Source organism: Melospiza melodia, chromosome W (assembly GCF_035770615.1).
Source record: "Melospiza melodia melodia isolate bMelMel2 chromosome W, bMelMel2.pri, whole genome shotgun sequence".
NCBI lineage: Eukaryota > Metazoa > Chordata > Aves > Passeriformes > Passerellidae > Melospiza > Melospiza melodia.
In genome coordinates, this window is record NC_086225.1 from 1,766,216 (window position 1) to 1,785,127 (window position 18,912).

The 18,912-nt window shown below is 45.5% G+C and overlaps 1 protein-coding gene across 1 annotated transcript in view; it reads right to left on the reverse strand.

Annotated features, from left to right (window-relative positions):
- Window positions 1–371: 371 nt before the first annotated feature.
- Window positions 372–18,912, reverse strand: part of LOC134431408 (transitional endoplasmic reticulum ATPase-like) — a 47,416-nt gene continuing 28,875 nt past the window's right edge. The window contains exons 13-17 of the mRNA XM_063179425.1: window positions 14,889–15,101; window positions 4,461–4,769; window positions 2,693–2,848; window positions 2,195–2,349; window positions 372–815 (exon numbers count right to left, since the gene is read on the reverse strand). Of these exons, the coding sequence (XP_063035495.1) occupies window positions 710–815; window positions 2,195–2,349; window positions 2,693–2,848; window positions 4,461–4,769; window positions 14,889–15,101 (939 nt within the window). The 3' untranslated portion in view covers window positions 372–709. The remainder of the gene's footprint in view (window positions 816–2,194; window positions 2,350–2,692; window positions 2,849–4,460; window positions 4,770–14,888; window positions 15,102–18,912) is intronic.

Here is an 18,912-nt window from a genome sequence, read left to right on the forward strand (position 1 = left end):
GCCCAAGAGCCCCCTTGTACCAACCTTCAGGCAGGGCAGATAGAACCAGGATTACTGAAATCCTTTGCTGCAGAGGAGCCAAAACAGCAGGAGACCCAACAGCTCAGGGCCAGCATCAGAGAAGCAAGAGATACCTGCTACCAGGCTCTCTTAGTTGGTGCTTCCTGCCAAATTGAAGCAGGGAAGAGACAGACTGCCAAACCAATTTCTTCTGTTAACTTGGGCTAAGAGACATAATGAAAAACAACCACGAACACACCAGGGAAGCATGCATACAGATAGACTCCACCAGACTGAGGAGTGTTCAGATAGCACGAGACCTGGAGTTTACAGGGACAACACAAACTACACAGTACCAGGCACACACAAAGGAGTGTTGTGGGACTTTTATTATTTTTTATCATTTTTGTGGGATTTTTTTTAATACAGGCTAGCATTGTATTCTTTACTAAAGCTGCTGATTCTGCCACATAAACTAGCACAGAAATTTCTCAGAAATTATGTCAGTTCCCCTCCTTGTTAATTCACTGTCTGCCTCTCAACTGAACACCACTCTGGATTTGTGTTTGCAGAAAATATTCCCTGCACAAAGTGGCGTGCAGCTACACTGTTCTGACTGAAGAATGAAGAAGCTAAGAGTCCACTGAACACTGGATTTTTTTTGCTGTACAATGTGGCCTGATATGGAGCTGGTCCACCAAGCTGAGCGTTAACCATAGAGATCGTCGTCATTGTCTTCGCTGTACACGTTGCCCCCGCTGCCACCTCCTGTACCTTGGCTCGGACCAGTACTGCCCTGGTTGCCTGATGGGAACCTGCATGCAGCAGTGCAGGACAGGAAAGAAGAGATGCTGTTAAAAAGCCTCCTTGCAGCACAGTGCCATACCCTCCCTCTGTGCCAAACCCCAGTGACAAGTAGGACAGGCAGGAGGAATGGGATGAAATCTTACAGCAGATCATGCAAAAGGCTTATATGACTTCTAGGTATCACTTGTCCTGGGTAACCCAAAATGTTATTGTAGTCCATATCCATCTGTGCCCAAAGATTGTTACTGTCTCCTTAAGACCCTGTGGCCAGAAATGAAACTGTGGGGCTGGGAGATTCTTGGGCTTTTTGAGGTTGGGGCATGAAGGCAGAGCTCTCTCTTGCCTCTACTAGCAACAGTAGCAACACAAGAAGCTGCATTTTGCAATCAAAAACTGCTACAGAGCAAATTTTGCCAGGTGAGGTTGGGCTACCATTCTTAGGTGCTCAGACGTCCGTTTTTTTTCTCCCCCATCAATCAGAACAGGGACCTGAGACAGCAGCACCAACACCAGTGGCTTGGAGGCTGCAGTGCTGACACTGCCTGGATCCAGCTGGCCAAGGAAGAGGCAGAGAGAGAGAGAGAGAGAGAGAGGAAACTTGCTGAGCCACCATGAGAGCCTATGTCAGCTCCCTGGCAGCATTGACTCTTTTTGGACAGAAGTAGTTTTCCCAGGTTTTACTTTTTGTTTGCCCCTGCTCCGGTTGTTCGTTTTGGGGGGGGGGGAGCTTTGGAACTGTAGATGCATGTTTGTCACATTGATTCCTTTGTTCTCTCTCTCAAATGCATAGCCCAGAAAGAGGACTCTCTGCCATTTTGTCATTGTTCCACAGGACAATTAGGGGGATCTCCTTTGCATTTATGGGTGGAGATTAAACTGTTTTCCCTTTGTTTCCCCACACATAGTCGTCTGTAGAGGGCACCATCTTCAGAGGGTTTACTCTGCCATTTTGAGTTTCTCTTCCTGGGGACTCTGTGAGATTTAGCAACTTTGTAACTAGTAATTATCACTGTTATTTTTTTGTTTTGTTTTTTTAGTAAACTTTTATTTTTTCACTTATATCTACTCATGTTTGTCTCTCCTTATTGGTAGAAAGGGATTATTTAAAGCTATAAGGGGAGGTAACTCATTTTAGAGTGTTCCCCTTAAATTGCCTTAACCAAGACACTTGTGTTAAAGGAAAAAGGGTTGTTGGACTTCAGGAGTACTGAGAGCAGCTAAAACCAACCAGCAGCACAGCCTACATCTGCCACACACTCAGCTTTCTGCTGTACATGCTAGGGAAAATGCAGTGTAAGAGGGAATTTTTTACCCAGAATCCAGCAGAAAGCTGCCTCAATGCTCTGTTCTGGGGCTAACTGAGCCACACTGCCCTTCTCATGTTTACCTGAAGCTGCCAAAGCCACGGCTCTGCTGCAGGGTCTGTGCAAACATCTCATATTTCCTGATGTCATTGTCACTGACAGAGCGGCGAGCAAAGCGCATGGCTTCCTCAAAGTGATCCCTGCGTATCTCAGGGACTGGGTCGTCCTCCTCCACCTCCTGCAGCAGGACAGAGGAACCAGGTGAGCTGCATGCCCAAGCTCTGTAGTCCAACAGCCACACACAGCCTCCCACTAGATCAGGAGGCTCCAACACCCACCAAAGCTGGAACTGGAGAGAGACACTGTGACAGACTAAGTCAGGGCTGCATCAGGGGCTGGCTTTCTGAGCAATGCTGACAGTGAGGTACCCCAGGAGGGCCTCATGCTCCCATTCCATGCTCTCTGCTGAGACCCCACTCATCCCCAACTGAGGATTATGAAGAGGAATGCATTCTGCCTCACGCACAGGCCAAGGTGGGCTGCCTGTGTCATAAGTGGGGAAAGCTCAGTGTACCACTCACCATGGCAGAAGGGTTGGTCTGCCTCTCACGCTCTCGCCTGATCTCACTCTCGATGGATTCGCGGATGGCCAGTTTGCAGGCACGCTGGCAAATTTCTGTCAGGTCAGCCCCCGAAAAGCCATTGGTCATCTTAGCTAAGAAATCCAGGTCAACGTCCTAGTGGAAAAAAACCCAAACAAACAAAACCAACAATAGAAAAAAAACAAAAACAAAACAAAAAAAAAAACAAAAAACAAAAAAACAAACAAACAAACAAAAAACCAAAACAAAACAAAAAAAACCTAACAAAAGAACAACCCCCAAGAGAAGCCTGTCCTTTATACCTTACATCCTCAGGTGACAAAATGTCATCAGATCTCATGGTATAAAGGTGCTGCCTCCACTTTGGTCAATTTTGAAAAGATGAGCTGTTAAGGTTCTTGGTTTTGGGAAAAGTTAACCACATATAAAGGCAGGCCATACTCCCCACACACCCAGTAAGATCCTGGGAAGCAGCTGTAAATCACAGAATGGTCTGGGTTGGAAGAGACCTCAAAGATCATCAAGTACCAACCCTCCTGCCATGGGTGGGGACACCTTCCACTAGACCAGGCTGCTTAGAGCCCTATCCAGTCTGACCTTGAACACTTCAGGGATGAGGCATCCACAACTTCTCTGGGCAACCTGCGCCAGGGCCTTACCACCCTCACAGTAAAAAATTTCTTCCCAGTATCCCATCTAACCCTGCCCTCCCTTCAGTTTGAAGCCATTCACCCTTGTCCCATCACTACACACCCTGACAAAGAATCCCTCCCCATCTTTCCTGTAAGCCTCCTGTAGGTATTGTAAGGCTGCTATGAAGTCTCCCCAGATCCTTCTCTTCTCCAGGCTGAACCGCCTTAAGTCTCTCAGTCTGTTTTCATAGCAGAGGACCTTCAGCCCCCTGAGTATTTTTGTGGCCTCCTCTGGACCTGCTCCAACAGTTCCATGTCCTTCCTATGCTGGGGGGCCCAGAGCTGGACACAGTACTCCAGGTGGGGTATCACAAGAGTGGAGTAAAGGGGAAAAATGCCTCTGCATTGGTTACCCTCAAGAAGAGGCAGCTTGTCTTGTGGATTTAGGATATTATTTACTTTGGTCTCAGCATAAGGAGTCAAATGAAACACTGTCAGACTAGAAATAGGAATGATACACAGGCAGACCAAGACAACCAATCTTCTGCTCCTTCCCTTCAACTGAGGGAGTAGTACTGCAACCTCCTTTGAAGCTTTCCTTCCCAACAGCACCTAAAAAGGTAAATTTGGCATAAAATAGCTTGAGCTCTCACTTGACATCTGTTTTTTTCTGATTAACTATCAGTTTCATTATTGCCTGCCCCCAATGCAAGGAACATAGCTCTTGCAACAATTCAGTTCAGCAACAATTAACTTCACTAGTTCCTCTTCAGTTTCCATTTCCCACCTGTTTTCTACATTTACTTTTCTTTCTGAGTACAAGAATCTTTTCCATCTTGCCATAACAGGCTTTTCTGTTCCCACACTGTGGGCAGAACTCCACCATGTGACAAAGACCTGCTGTGCTTACATACCAACACCTACCTTTATTAATACCTACTCTCAGAGCTCAAGCCTCCCCCTACTTCTTCACTTCCATTCTTCAGGGACTGAAGATTTCCCAGCTCTGGATTGTAAGGAGCAGTCACCAGCCCTCTGCTCTACCCCCAGCTTGTGAGGAGCAGGTACAGCTTACAGCAAACCAAAGCCAGACACAGTCAAAGCACAGATCCTACCTTGGCAACTGGTGATTTCCTCAGATTTGCTTTAAGAATTGCAACCCGGGACTTCTCATCAGGCAGGGGGATGTAGATGAGCTGATCCAGGCGGCCGGGGCGCAGGATGGCTGGGTCAATGATGTCTGGCCTGTTGGTGGCACCAATGATGAAGACGTTTTTCTTGGTGGACATGCCATCCATCTCGGTCAGAATCTGGTTGATGACACGATCTGCAGCACCACCACCATCACCGATATTCCCACCTCGGGCCTTGGCGATGGAGTCCAGCTCATCAAAGAAGAGCACACATGGGGCTGCTTGGCGAGCCTGCAAGAAGCAAATGGGAACAATTACTCCATGTTAATACCACTAGGCAGTCTGGTATGGCTTTCTTGCCCCTACCTTACCATGCCTATGGGATTGCTGCCTGCAGCAGGGCTATAATCTTCTTGGTGGCGAACAGAGGGGCCAACCCGATCTTGCCCTCTATTTCTTGTTTTATTTTACTTGTTGGTCCTTAAGGAAACTGCCCCAATACCTCTTACGGTTCCCCTGTGTACTTCCCCTCAACAGATGCTTGTAATTCCCATCTATTAAAACAGGACAATTACATAAACTATACAGTTCAAACTCCCTGCCCAAAGTGTTAGTTAAAACAATCTTCAAGCTGGCTGGTGGAAGCTCGACTCTACTTTTTGGATGCCTTCGAGCTTCTTTGGTTATCTCTCACCCAGTCTGGGTGTTATAGTCTATTCTTTGGGTTCTTTTACTGGGCCTTTAATTCTGTTGACATGAGTCCACTCTTGTTCAGCGGTTCACACAGCCGATTCAGTTGTTAGTAGTACCTGACAGGGACCTCCCCCCACTGAGGGGTTAAACTGAAGACAATGCACATAGCACTGCCTCAACTACTCTTAAAGTAGTTACTATTGTTGACATAAGGGAACTATGGCCTAGGAAACATTACAATCACAGAGATGTTTAGTACTTGGCCTAGCATCCCATTTTGATGGCAGCAGTTTTTAGGGAACGTGGGTTAGAACAGCAGTGGATCACAGCGATTGTAGATACCCCTGTTTATAGGGATTTAATGGAAACAAACACTATTAAATTTGATGGAAATCACTATACACAACTTTACATAAACTTTTTGGCAAACTTATATGTAGAGGAAAATTTTTTCTCCTTACAAGAACAGAGTTTACACAGACAGCCAGGAGCCACTCGAGCCAGCAGAGCTAGGTAGTGACACACACACACAAATACATATATACACACGTCTGTTTTTCCAGGTGGGACAGCAGCCGGATGCACACAGCTGTGGATCTGGAGCTATGTCCCTGGGTGTGCCCAGCCTGTGTGTGCACACAGGAACATATGCAGAGCTAGTGCACATACACACAGGTACCTGCTCACGTGCACAAGAGCTCTTGTGCACTACAGTACTTGCTAGCAGCACACACTTGTGTACACCTAACCTGCCACACCAGCACACGTGCTACACAGACACCTATGTACAGTATCTACTAATGCACATGTGTCTACAGGCACAAGACCTGCTTCCACATAGAGCTTGAGTACACCAATATGTGCAGTGTCATACACATTAATATACGCATGTCTCACTCTGAGCCATGCTCACATTGCAGAACTTGTGCACACTCACAAGCATGGAGCTGTGCATAGACCTACTCACACCTGAGAGTGTGTAATTTAACACACATGCAAACAGCAGTGCACACATCACGTATACATGTCAGCAAATCTATGTGAATAGTGCTGTGCACACTAACACACATACATTATGCAAAGCAGGACGTGTACACCCACATCTGGGCACACTAGAAAACACGTGTACACAGAGCCGTACACACCAGCACACACGTGTACAGCACTCTCTCCAACCTCTCCTGCCCCAGATGCCCTCGTGGGTCTCTCCTCGTGGGATCATGTCACGGTGGGGATGGGGACTGGAGAGGGAAGTATGAGTGGGACATTTTGGCACCGTTTAAAGAATACCCTCTGTGCCTTTGGGGTGGGAACAGACAGGCCTGTCTTAAAGGAAAGGTCAAAAAGAGACTGTTGGATTCTTGCTTTTTGCCTCTCACTCTACAAGGGCAAAACTGAGCACTTTTTGCTGTCTTGTTTTCTCTAGGAGCTTGACTAGCACAAAGGAGAGGATTAGAAGGATTTATCAAAGATCACTGCTAGTGCATAGTACACGTGGTGTTTCTCATCCCTTACATTATCATGGGATGTTGGGGTAGGAACTAACAACAGCCTTACTCCACTGCCTTGGAAGCTTGTGTTTTGTCAAGGGGCACCTTTTATTTCTTAACTGAGGAGGGGTATTTGTGGCCTTTATTACTGTGGAGGGTAGCTCACAGTCCTCTGGAGATACAGTAAGGAAAGCTTCAGGCCTCTCTGCAGTGGTGACAGTGACTTTGAAACAAAGTTTTTTATCAAGATTTAATCTGGGACTGAAAGAGGGAAAGGTATCTATGTTATGCATGGAAATTTGAGTGGAAAACAACTGTAATTTCTAAAAGATACTTCTCATCAATGTAAGGTCTCCTGTTTTCTAAAGAAGTTTGGTTCAGTCTGACAGAAAATCACTTCCGGATATAGAGCTGTCAGTGCTGACTCAAGGTACACTTTTACGAGGTATATATTTAGTTTTCTACAGCAGTGCCAGAGATTCCATGAGAATCTGCATCCTTGCAGTGTAACAAAGCACATGAGCTCTGACACACAAAAGAACATAAAATATAGATACACTTTGGGTTCAAACCTGAAACATTCATCTTTTGGGAATTCCATTTCCAAATGAAGTGTGGCCAGATGAACACTACTGAAGCACACAAATATCAAGACCACCACCACAAACTGCAGAAATTACTGAAAGAGTAAACCTGTCTAAAGGTTTCTTTGTATGGAGAACAGCTACAATAAACGGTTTCAACATCAAAATCAACTGGAAAACAACAATTTCAGGGAAAATGTTAAAAAATTAACACTGTATTTCAGGGATTTTCTCAGGCACATTTTTAAGATGATGTACACAAACTAAACTGCCTGAGAGAAACAGAGCATTAGAGTGCACTGTAAGACTCAGCTTTTTCAGGGCGACGAGGGAAGAGCAGAAGCTTAGCAAAGCTTTGCCAACTTTCTTTCCTCTCACAGAGAAGCTAAGTAAGGTTTAAAATAAAAGTGACTGCAGTAATGACCTACCAGTACTACTCAACACTGCTACAAGAGCAGATCGAAAAATAGTATTCACAGAGAAAGAGACAAGAAGGCAGGAGGTGGTAAAAGGGAGGAGGAAAACAAAGTACACTCTAAGCTAGTGGTTTTTTTTCTGAAGTCTAGGATTTTCTTTGGATGGAGTAGGGTGTAGAGTAGTTAAAACCATACATCTGCTTTTCTTTTGACTCACACCATGGCTAGTACATATATTCAATCTCCTTCTTATTGTATTTTATTACATAATATTGCATACTTTTGGTGTTGGGGTCACATCTCTACTGTTATAGATATATATTATAATATTGGCTTTTTGCAAATATTAAAATGAATACTATATGTGTTATGTTGGAAAGTTATGCTGTATTAATATATTTTAAGTAGTGTGGTAAATATAGTTTTTAGGCTATAAGATAATATTAAAGTAGAAACTATGTGATGCAAGATACTTTTTGTAACTAGCTCAAGGAATGGAAAAGATATTCAAGAAATTCTTCGCATTATCCTATCTGGACAGAGATAACAGCAACAAGACAACAAGATCCCAAGAGAAGAATTATTGCCTCCTTATCGGGAAAGTTCAGACTTCGAGGAAGCAAGAAGATTGATTTACAAGATGAAGGGGGAAAGCTAAAATTAAGCAGAAACACCCCAGTGTGAAAGGAATGTTTGAATAATGTATGAGATACATGAATATGCAATAGGTTATTGCTTTTAAGGGGTAATCCTTTGTTAGCAGGGTGTGCTGTGTGGCAAAGTGCCAGGCATCTGGACGTCCATAATTCTTTGCTTTTTATTGTTTCTTATTGTCCTAATTTTTATTACTATTTTCATTACTGTTTTCATTACTATTAAACTTCTAAAATTTTAGCACAAGTGAATGGCGTTTTTCACATCTACCAGGTTTGTTTTCTTCTCAGTGGGTTATTGGGGGGGTATACCTGTTGACATCTCTGTATTTCCTCCTTCTCTCTTTGGGGACTCCCAACTTGTTCTCAGTCTTATCTTAATCAGTCTAACTAAAGGGTCTCTCGGACGATCTAGGCGATCATTTGTGAGAAATGACCCTCACTTTTAAAATTTTAAAAGGTTTATTAAACCTTAACAAAAAAATACAACAAAGGACTGAATAAGGAAAAATTGCAGCGCTGAGAGTCTTCGTGACTAGCAGCCACATATTAGTCTACAAAATGGATGCTCTGCCTTTTATACCCTTAGCCCCTCCCAAAGTTTTGCCTTAATTGGAGGTCAGGTGTTGTTATGCCGCACCTTCTAGTAATAAGCCGGCCCTCTCCAAATGCCTTTACTACTAAGGCTATTACAAGAGGGAGAGGAAAGAGGACTATGGCAGGACATATTACAATAACATCACTATACATCTTAAAATACACATAATATCTATCTCTTAGTTGTGAGAGCCAACCATTACATTACTCATCTATAACATTCTGGAACTGTTCAGCTTTGCTCTGGTCCAAGAACAGACCATTGCCGGGTGCCAGTGGGGAGGCCCCAGGATGCTGCATTCCGGCTCTGGACCTTGGGAGGAGCCACGCCACACCTACAGAAAAAACTCTGAATCCACCAGCTTTTTCCGCAGCGAGAAGGTTTTAATATCTAACATTATTTGTTTTTTCCCTGTGCCTGCATTACATTTTTTTCACTTTCCTCCAAGAAATTCCTTTCATATCAGTGGTGGGAGAGTGTTGTGGTTTGAAATAGCTTGGTTTTAGTTAAGGGAAAAAACCCATCAGGTACAGAAGTAATTCTCTCTGTAAAGAACATTACAGCTTCCTCCGTGCCTAGCAAAACCAAACTCTAGTTGGCTTTGATAACTGATACACCAATTAGCCAATTAGAGAAGCTAGAACCACCTCTATGAATACCATATTTAAGCAAGGAGAAACCGTGAAAAGTTCTCTCATTTCCTGCTTTCTTCAAAAGAGTGGAGGCCCTCCCCCTCTACCCTTCCCGGTAAGGCCAGGCCGAGCCCGCATGGCCCGGCTGCCGGGCGGGAGGAGGGGAAGGCCAGGCTAGGCCGGGCCACAGCGCGGCTGCTGAAATCCTGCTGCTGCTGAGCTCCGCCCAGAGTCATCAGGCCAGGCCGGCTCTGCTGGGCTCTGGGCCCGGCCGGGCCCAATTCAGCTACAAGCTGCCAAGCCGTCCTGCTGGGGGCTGTCATGGCGCAACGGGGCATCGTGTGGCTGAGACCAGTGAGCAGCTCTGCAGTCTGCGCAGGAAGTGGCCTCATGGTTGGAACTGAGAGCAGTGGGGGCCAGAAAACAGCCATGCGGCCAGAGCGGCCACCGCCATCCTAGCCCAGCCAGTGAGAGACTGCATGCCTGTCTGCTTCTGATCTGCCGCACTGCAGACAAAAGAACAGAAAACGGAGGCCGGCCGGCGCTGCTTGTCCAGCGTCGGGGAAGATCAGATGACCAGCAGCAAGAGGCAGAACATGCAATTCCCAGATGCAGGGCCTGGATGAGATTAACCCTTTCCGTGCTGTAAAATTCCACTTTAGATAAAACCTACAGACACCAATCTTCTCCCGAGTCAGAGAAAAGGAAAGGTGAAGGCACGTGAACAAAACAACAGGGCGACACCACGTTCAGTGAAGAAGGAGGGGCCGAAGCCCAGAAAAAAGAAGGAGAGGAGATGCTCCGGTTTTGGAGCTGAAAACCTTTTGCAAGCCAAGGTGAGAACATAATACACCAGACTATTTCCCTGTAATTCATAAAGCACGTGGGGGGGATGCAGCATTCATCTGCAGCTCAGAAGAGAACTAGAAAATATAGATGTTGAAAGAAGCTGTGATCTGACTTGAAAAGAGAGAATCTTTGCTTTCAGAGATAGATGAAGAGAACCTTTGCTTTCAGAAATAGAATAACAGAATTTTTACTTCCAGAGACAGAAGAGAACTTTTGCTTCTGTAATAGAACAGCTCATCCTTAAAATTATACCCCAGTAGCTAAAATGGCCCTTGAGAGCAGTTGTGGGAAAAACTGTAAGTCAGTGGGAGGGACTTTCATAAAGCAAACAAGTTTTTAACGAGCAGACTGTTTAACTGTGAACTTAAAACCACAAGGAAACTGTTTATTGTGGCTTGGCAGAAGAGACTTCTATCCTTAAATGAACTGAAAAGAGATTCTTTTTTAGAAGTGGTAAACTGACTGATAATCACAGGTTATATCTCTTTATGTTGCTAGTGAGAAGGAAAGAGGGGCTGGGGGAAGAAAAGTGTTCTAAAGGTTTATTTAGTTCTTATCATTCTTCTTTTAGTTCTGTTAATAGTTTTCTTTATACCCTTTAAAATTTTGAGCCTATTTTGCCCCTAAAGCATTTTCTCCTAATCCTTATCTCAGCCCCATGAGCTTTAGTGTAACTGGTTTTTTTCCCCCTCCTCTGCTCTCCAATTATAGCAGAGGAAGATGAATAGACAATATTTGTGAATGCAATGGCATTTGGCCAGTGGTCAACCCACTACAGGGAGGGAGTGCCAAAACCTGCCTTCTTCAGACAAGACGTTCCTTTCAGGACATTTTCTCCTAAACTTGTCTCAAACCGAGACATTTAGGCACTTGAGTATCAATAGGTAAGAAATATCAAATGGAAGGGGGAAATCCAATCTGTCTTCAGCTACCTAATATGTAGAGTTATAGGGAAAAGGGAGCTATATCCTCCTTCAAAATGCACAGTGTTATAAATAACTATCTATTTGCTTGCTTTCGCTAGTATGTATTAGCTTTTGCAAATTATTATTAATGACGATTTTGATGTAGTACAGTTTGTAATCACTTTTTACCTGTTTTTGATAAAATTTGTCAGCTTTTGTGGCCATTTCCCTGGCCATGCGTACCTTATCTATGTATTAGTGTGATAAATATATATTGTAGTTTAGGCTTTCGCAAAATATTAAAATAGAGACTATGGAATGTTAACTTCCACGATGCTTTTATTTTTAACTGACTGACAATAGTGAGAATAACCTAGATAACTTTGTGGAAATAGCTACAACTGTCTGTATGATTAGATAACATTGAAGGAACCACACAAATACCTTTGAAAGAAAGGATGTGAAAAGGACTTCTGCAACTGACCCTGGGGCTATCAATAATCCCCCGTTTGATGTTATGAGGAAATGGCATACACGTTGTGAGGAAATGACATACACAACTCCCAAAAATCAAAACTACACTATTGCACAACGGGTCAGTGTCGAATAAAGCTAAAGAATTCTAGGAACATGTAAAAGAACTCAGAGGAATGTTTGAATATGTATAATCCTCATGAATATTCATTTAACCAACGTAATGAAAAAGTATATAAGAAAATTTTTTTGAGCTAACGGTGTGCTTTTGGCAGTTTGCCAAGCACCCCAGCACGGGATATTGTCCCTTTTATCCCTTATTAAACTTTAAAAAATTTTTAAGAGTGAGCCTTGTTTCTCACGCACAGCAAAAGGATAAAAGACCAGAGACACAAATGGCTGCAAAGAAAATGCTAGTTAGAAATAAGGGGGGGGAAATCTTCACAATGTGAGAGCTCAAACACTAGCACAGGGCCAGGAGAGGTCAGGGATTCTCCATCCTTAGCACATGTTCATAACACAGGGCCCTTGGTGGTTAGGTTGCTTGGTTTTTGTTTTTTTTTTTTCCTTTCTCTCATGGAATTTTGTCCCATTTGTTGCTAAGAGACAATAACCACCAATACTTGAGAGACAAAAGATGTGGCTGGGAGGAGGAGGAGAGGGAAGGGTGCAGCTGGTTACTCTCTTACCTGAGGGGTTTTCTCTTGGGAAGGGCAGAGATACTTCGATATTTTGGCCTGGGGGTGAGGGGCTGGGCTCAACTCCTCTCCCTCTCTCTTGTGCTTGGGATCAGAGGGGACAGTTGATGCCTCTACAGAGTCCAGCCCGTTACTGTTCTCTCCTACCGCAAGTGAGGCTTTTGCTTGTAGGAGTGGCTGTCGCACTGAGACCTTATTAACACCCTATCTCTCTGGAAAGAACCCTCACCATCTACTCAGGTGCCTCAGGGGAAAACCCAGGACCCCGAGCCCCTCCCCCTCCAAGGGAGCCTCTCCTGGCAGTGTTTGGAAGCCCAGCTACTGCTGCCCAGCCCCACCATTTTTCTGCCACTGCTCTGGGGTTTTCGCTACACTGCAACCCAGCACTGTGCCTACCAGGACACCCCGCGGCTCCTGCTACAGCTCTGGAGTTTCTGTTACATTCTCTTTGCTACCCCGGGTTTGCTTGTCCCTGCCATTCCAGCTTGCTGCTTGTGAGGTTCCTTCTATAGCTCATTTTGCTATCCGGAGGGGCACCGGGACTGACTGCCCTCGTGTGAGTTTGTAAAGGAAGCCCCTTTTCCATCTCTTCTGCCGGCTGTGCCCGCCATTACCCACGTGAGAGACAGCTGAGCTCATGCCACAGTGCCTCCTGCAGCCGCGAGTGAATTATTGCACCTGCCCTGCCCAGCCAGGAGTCAACAGTGCCCCTGCCGGCCGTAACTGTAACTACACCAAAGGGGAAAGTGCTTGACAGCCGACAGAAGGCTGTTACTGGGTTTTCTGGTTTTGTTTATTTGCCTTATTATACACATACATATTAGTAAAGAACTGTTATTCTTTTCCCCATATCTTTGCCTGAGAGCCCCTTAATTTCAAAGTTATAGTAATTTGGAGGGAAGGGGGACGTATTTTCCATCCCAGAGGAGGTTCCCACCTTCCTTGGCGGACACCTGTCTTTCAAACCAAGACAGTCCTGAGCAATCTGATTGAATTTCCAAGCTACCTCCCTGCTCTGGACAAACAGCTGAACCAGATAGCCTCTGAGGTTCCCTCTCAACCTAAATTTTTCTGTCTCACTCTCTTACCAACTTTGCTCTTTCAGCACCTTCCCTGACCACAGGAATGAGGATTCCCAAGATAATCCATGCAGATAACCTCCTGGGACAGGAGGTCACACCATCTACAGGGAAACTGGGCAGTGGAAGTGGGCTCCTTTGCAAGCCATATATATATGAGAAGAGAAGAGAAGAGAAGAGAAGAGAAGAGAAGAGAAGAGAAGAGAAGAGAAGAGAAGAGAAGAGAAGAGAAGAGAAGAGAAGAGAAGAGAAGAGAAGAGAATTTCAGTTTGAAGTGGCCTACAATGATCATTTAGTCCAATTGTAGAAAAAGAAGAACCCATAACATCCTTTAAAAAACTGTGGAAGGTGATGGCTAATGAGGTGTTCAAATAAGTTTTCAGGGATGCAGTGAATATCTATGCCATCCTAATGCTAACCTCACTGCTAAGACATTGGGGCATTTATAATCCTGTACCAACAGATACAAATTCCAGTAGGAGAAAACCATCTAAATAGCTATATTGCAAAAGAGAATAAATACCTGTCTTGAATTGCAATGCAAGGTGTAACCAAAAGTATGTATTCTATTACCATCTGTTAGAACCAGGTAGGGCAGTGTTCTTTATCTCTTCCACAACCCATCCTCCCTCCAGGGGGATATCTTCTGTTAATGAGCCATTGAGTCTCACAGCATGACTGAAAAAATTACACCATCCCATTGTGAGATGCTCCACCCAAGGGGAGGAGCCAAGCATTCATAGCTGGATATAATCTGAGATTTTGAACACCACAGTCAGCCTTTTTCAACTAGATTCCCAGAAGACCAGACCCTTCTACAACACCACTGGACCTTCAGAGGAAAACTACACCCTTCTACAGGATCACTGCTTCAACAGAACCACATCTGTCACTCCAGGAGTACTGCAGCCACCACTTAATCAGACTTCTACCAACACCCTGACCAACAAGGTGTTAGGTTGTATTCTGACACTGACAGTGTTTTTTGTACTACTGCATTTATTTTAATTCTCCTATTAAGTTGTAGGGTTTTTTTAATTTATACATACTAGTAAAGAACTGTTACTCCTATTCTCATATCTTTGCCTGAGAGACCCTTAATTTCAAAATTATAATAATTTGGAAGAAAGGAATTTGCATTTTCCATTCCAAGAGAGGCTCTTGTCTTCCTTAGCAAACACTTGTCTTTCAAACCAAGACAATACCCTAACATCAGAAAAGCAGCCTCTGCTCTCAGTGCAAGCAGGGAAAACAAAACCAGGCCAGTAAGATGGGTGCAGTAGAGGGTTTGGGAGTACCTCAGCACAAACATAGCACAAGAAGTAGAAGAAATACTTACTTTGTCAAAGATCTCACGCACGTTGGCTTCAGACTCACCAAACCACATAGTGAGCAATTCTGGCCCCTTGATGGAAATGAAGTTTGCCTGGCATTCATTAGCAATGGCTTTGGCCAGGAGTGTCTTACCACAACCAGGTGGCCCATAGAACAGAACCCCTTTAGATGGGGTCATGCCAAATTTGAGGAATTTGTCTGGGTGTTCCACAGGATACTGAAAGAGAACCAAACAAACAAATTAAAACCTAGCAATATAAGCTAGAACAGGACTATATCTTAGAATCACATAATTGTTTGGGTTGGAAGGGACCTTCAAAAATCCTCTACTCCACGCGCAGGGACACTTTCCACTAGACCAGTTTTGTTTCTGCTCCTACCAGAAGCACTACCTGAGATGACTTGTGCAAAGCATTTGGCAGAATCCCACATGACATCGTGGGCTCTTAACTAGAAAGATTGGGATTTGATGGTGTGCTGGTTTGACCAGGAAGAAGTGGGAATTCTGGGATGCTGTGGTCAAACCAATGGGTGCTCAGATTTTGATATTGGCACCTGATGTGGCCAGTGGGGTTTGGACACACCTCTGAGAACACACAGGGGTTAAAAGCAGAGCTTTGTCCCTGGGAGTTTCTCTTGGGACTTTGAGGGAAAGAGGTCGGATCTCCCTCCCCCGTCCAGCTGCTGCTGCTGGGTGGGGGAGGGGCAGCCATGTGGTAGGCCTGGGGCTGGACAGAGATGGGGGGGTGAGGAGGCCCTTGAGGATGGAAGGGTGGAAGAGCACCAATAGACATCGTGCAGCCAACCTTCCCCCCCCCCCCCCCTAGGAGAGAGAGAGGGACAGCCGGCGACGGAATGTGATAGCAGCCAGCCCAGGAGGAGAAGGGGGGAGAAGGTGCCCGGCAGGGCAGCGTGGAAGTGCAGGAGCTCTGGGACAGGCAGAGACTGAAATTTTTAACCCTTTTCTTACATGATTGAGACCTTGCGAAAGGCTGATCCTCCTGGTGCTGAATAAGAGAGATAAGAGATGAGATAACAAGGACTAGGCCCGAGGGAAGTGGAGAAGACTGGCTGAGTGGGGGGAGAGATGACGGAGTGGCCTTTTGGCTGGACTTTTCTTGTGTGGCCATAGACTGAACCAGTTTTATTCCTGTGACACAGAGACTGCATTTAGGGGAAGGCAGTGCCTCAGAACCAGGAGGGTTCAGTGTGGGTACCCCTCGGCCCCAGGGGGTGAAAAAATGGGGGGGACAGATGTCCCGAAGGAGAGACTGTGCCTTTTTTTGGAGTGAGACAAGGCATCCTTAAAAGACAACCCTAAAAGCAGCTCTGGTCCATGCACAGTGGTGAGAGCACTGGGCATGGAAGGGAAGATGTCACGATGGCAAAAGGATTTTCCGGGCGGTGCTGAGTAACATGGAAGCACACGAGGCTTCAGCGTGTTTCCAGGGGAAGCCTATGGTGCAAGAAGGACTCCTCTTCATGAACTGAAGATTGAGTATTCTAAAGGGTGGTCCTGGACTGAGAGTTGGTGATTTGGGGGAATGTATGGCATTGGGAAATTATGGTGGGGGGAAGGAGGAAGGTGCTTTTGTAAGGTTTTCAATTTTTTTTTTTCTTTTCCCTTATAGTTTTTTTCTTCTTTGCTTGTAGTTTAGTTAATAACGTTTTCTTTATTTCTAAGCTGGAGCCTGCTTTGCTCATTCCTGGTCACATCTCACAGCAGACACCAGGGAGAGGGTATTCTCATGGGGGCACTGGCTCTGTGCCAGGGCAAAACCATGACAGATGGGTGGACCACTCAGGGGATAAGGAATTGGCTGGATGGTCACACTCAAAGAGTTGCAGTCAACAGCTTGATGTCCAAGTGAAGACCAGTGAAAAGTGGTGTCCTCGGGGGTCAGTGTTGGGACTAGCACTATTTACCATCTGTGTCAGTGACATGGACAGTGGGATTGAGTGCATCCTCAGCAAGTTTGCCAATGACCCCGAGCTGTGTGGTGCAGTCAACACACTGGAGGGAAGGAATGGCATGCAGAGGGACCTGGACAGGCTTGAGAGGTGGGTCTGTGCAAACCCCATGAAGTTCAACAAGGCCAAGTGCCAGGCTGTGGATGCTGACAGTTTAGTCAGAGAGAGAAACAGATAACTTTCCCACGCATCATCCTGGGGAAGTTGCAAGAAAGCTCAGAGAAAAAATTAAAACAATTCTTATCTTAATCTCTCCACCTGGTGTTTGTGAACATGTGGAATGTTTGTACATGATGCTTATGGTAAGATAAAATAACGTGTTGTTCCTAATTAACCAATGGTGTGAAGGGTGTTGTTTAAGGACCAATCAGGTTCTGGGTGAACTATCCTGTCTATAAATATGTGCAGTTTCTAATAAACCTTGCTTCAAGCCTTCTAAGAAGCATTGGTGTCTGTGTTGTCTTTTCCTTGATGTTCCTAACTCAACGGCAGCACAAGGTCCTGCATCTGGTCAGGGCAATCCCAAACACAAGTACAGGCGGGGAAGAGAATGCATTGGGAGCAGCCCTGTTGAGAAGGACTTGGGGGTGGTGATTGATGGGAAGTTCAACATGAACCAGCAATCTGCATTCGCAGCCCAGAAACCAACTGTGTCCTGGGCTGCATCAAAGCATGGCTAGCAGGTTGAGGGAGCAAACAGCTCTTGTGCAGGCACATCCTGCAGCAGAGCAGGAGATTGCAGCAATCAGTGAGTTTCTAAAGGCAGGGTAACACCAGGAGACCGTCAAGACACATGTGGAGCTTGAACAACAGCAGCTGACTCAGCACGGGCCGGGCCAGGAGTGACAGCAGCTGATTTAAGCTCAGTCTGTCACTCACAGAGGTGAACAGCTCAGGTGCAGGAGCCTTCAGGGAGCACGAGAGACCAGAAGCATAGCAAACAGGACATGGCATGTCAGCCAGGGTGGGGTGCAGCAGTTTGCACTGCAGTTGACAAGGAAGGGCTCCTCTCAATAAGAGGGCCAACATAGTAGCAGTACCAGAGAGCAGGAAATAGGAGCACCAGTTAATGCCAAGGGGCAAGGGAAGCCCTTTCTTTCCCAGTCTTACTAGTGTGAGCTCCCAACGTTATGGTGATGACACTGTAGAGCTTGTTCCCCAGTGGCTGTTGGAGTTGCTGCACCAGTGACAGACCTGACAGTACATGTAGCTCTGCAGGCCTCTGGTTGTAAGGAGTGCCTGATGCCTATCTGGGAAGCTGGGGCTGAGTCATCTCCTCTGCAGAAGGTGTGTCCCTGTCAGGGAGCTATGTCACCAGGTCAAGGAGTTATGTGAGGAAGCAAGCAGACTGCAAAGCGTTCATGAAGATGAGAAAGTGATAGGATATTCTCAGAGACCCTACAGACTCAGGAGTTTCAGCCCCCCTCTACATTAGAGATGCACGCAGGCTCTGTACCATGTCTCAAGAAATTCAAAGTCAAAAGAATGCTGGAAACTAACCACTCTGTACAAGGAAGAATTCTCTTTTTCCTCCTGAAGACTCGCTATTAACAAACAGGTTTAGTGCCCTCTAAGCCAAGGAGCTGGGTAAAGGCTTCAAGCAAAGCAGTAATATATCTTAGTTTTGAGATCTTGCAGGGAAAAAAAAGCTTGGGAAGCAGCTGAAAAGAAGCTGTTTGTCAGATGCCAGAGCAAAGGACTACAAGCCTACTTAGGTATGGCCAGATGGTGTCAGTTATAGATTGACAGTTATGGAGTACTGGCAAAACCCTTGTATGATCCTCCACCGGAAAATACCTGGTATGGACTCCTGAGAGTCAGAGGGTCTTTGAAGCCCTAAAAGAACCTTAATGACAATGCCTGCACTGTGACTCTCACATTTGAACCAAACCATTTGAGTTATTTGGGCATGAAAAGATGCACCTGGCACTAGGGGGACTGGTGCAGCATTTGGGGTCATGGAAGCAGCCCGTCCAAACAATTGGAACAAAAAGGAAGACAGGACATCACCAGCAGGATAATGTTGAGCTGCTTAAAGTAACCACTGCTTTGAACTC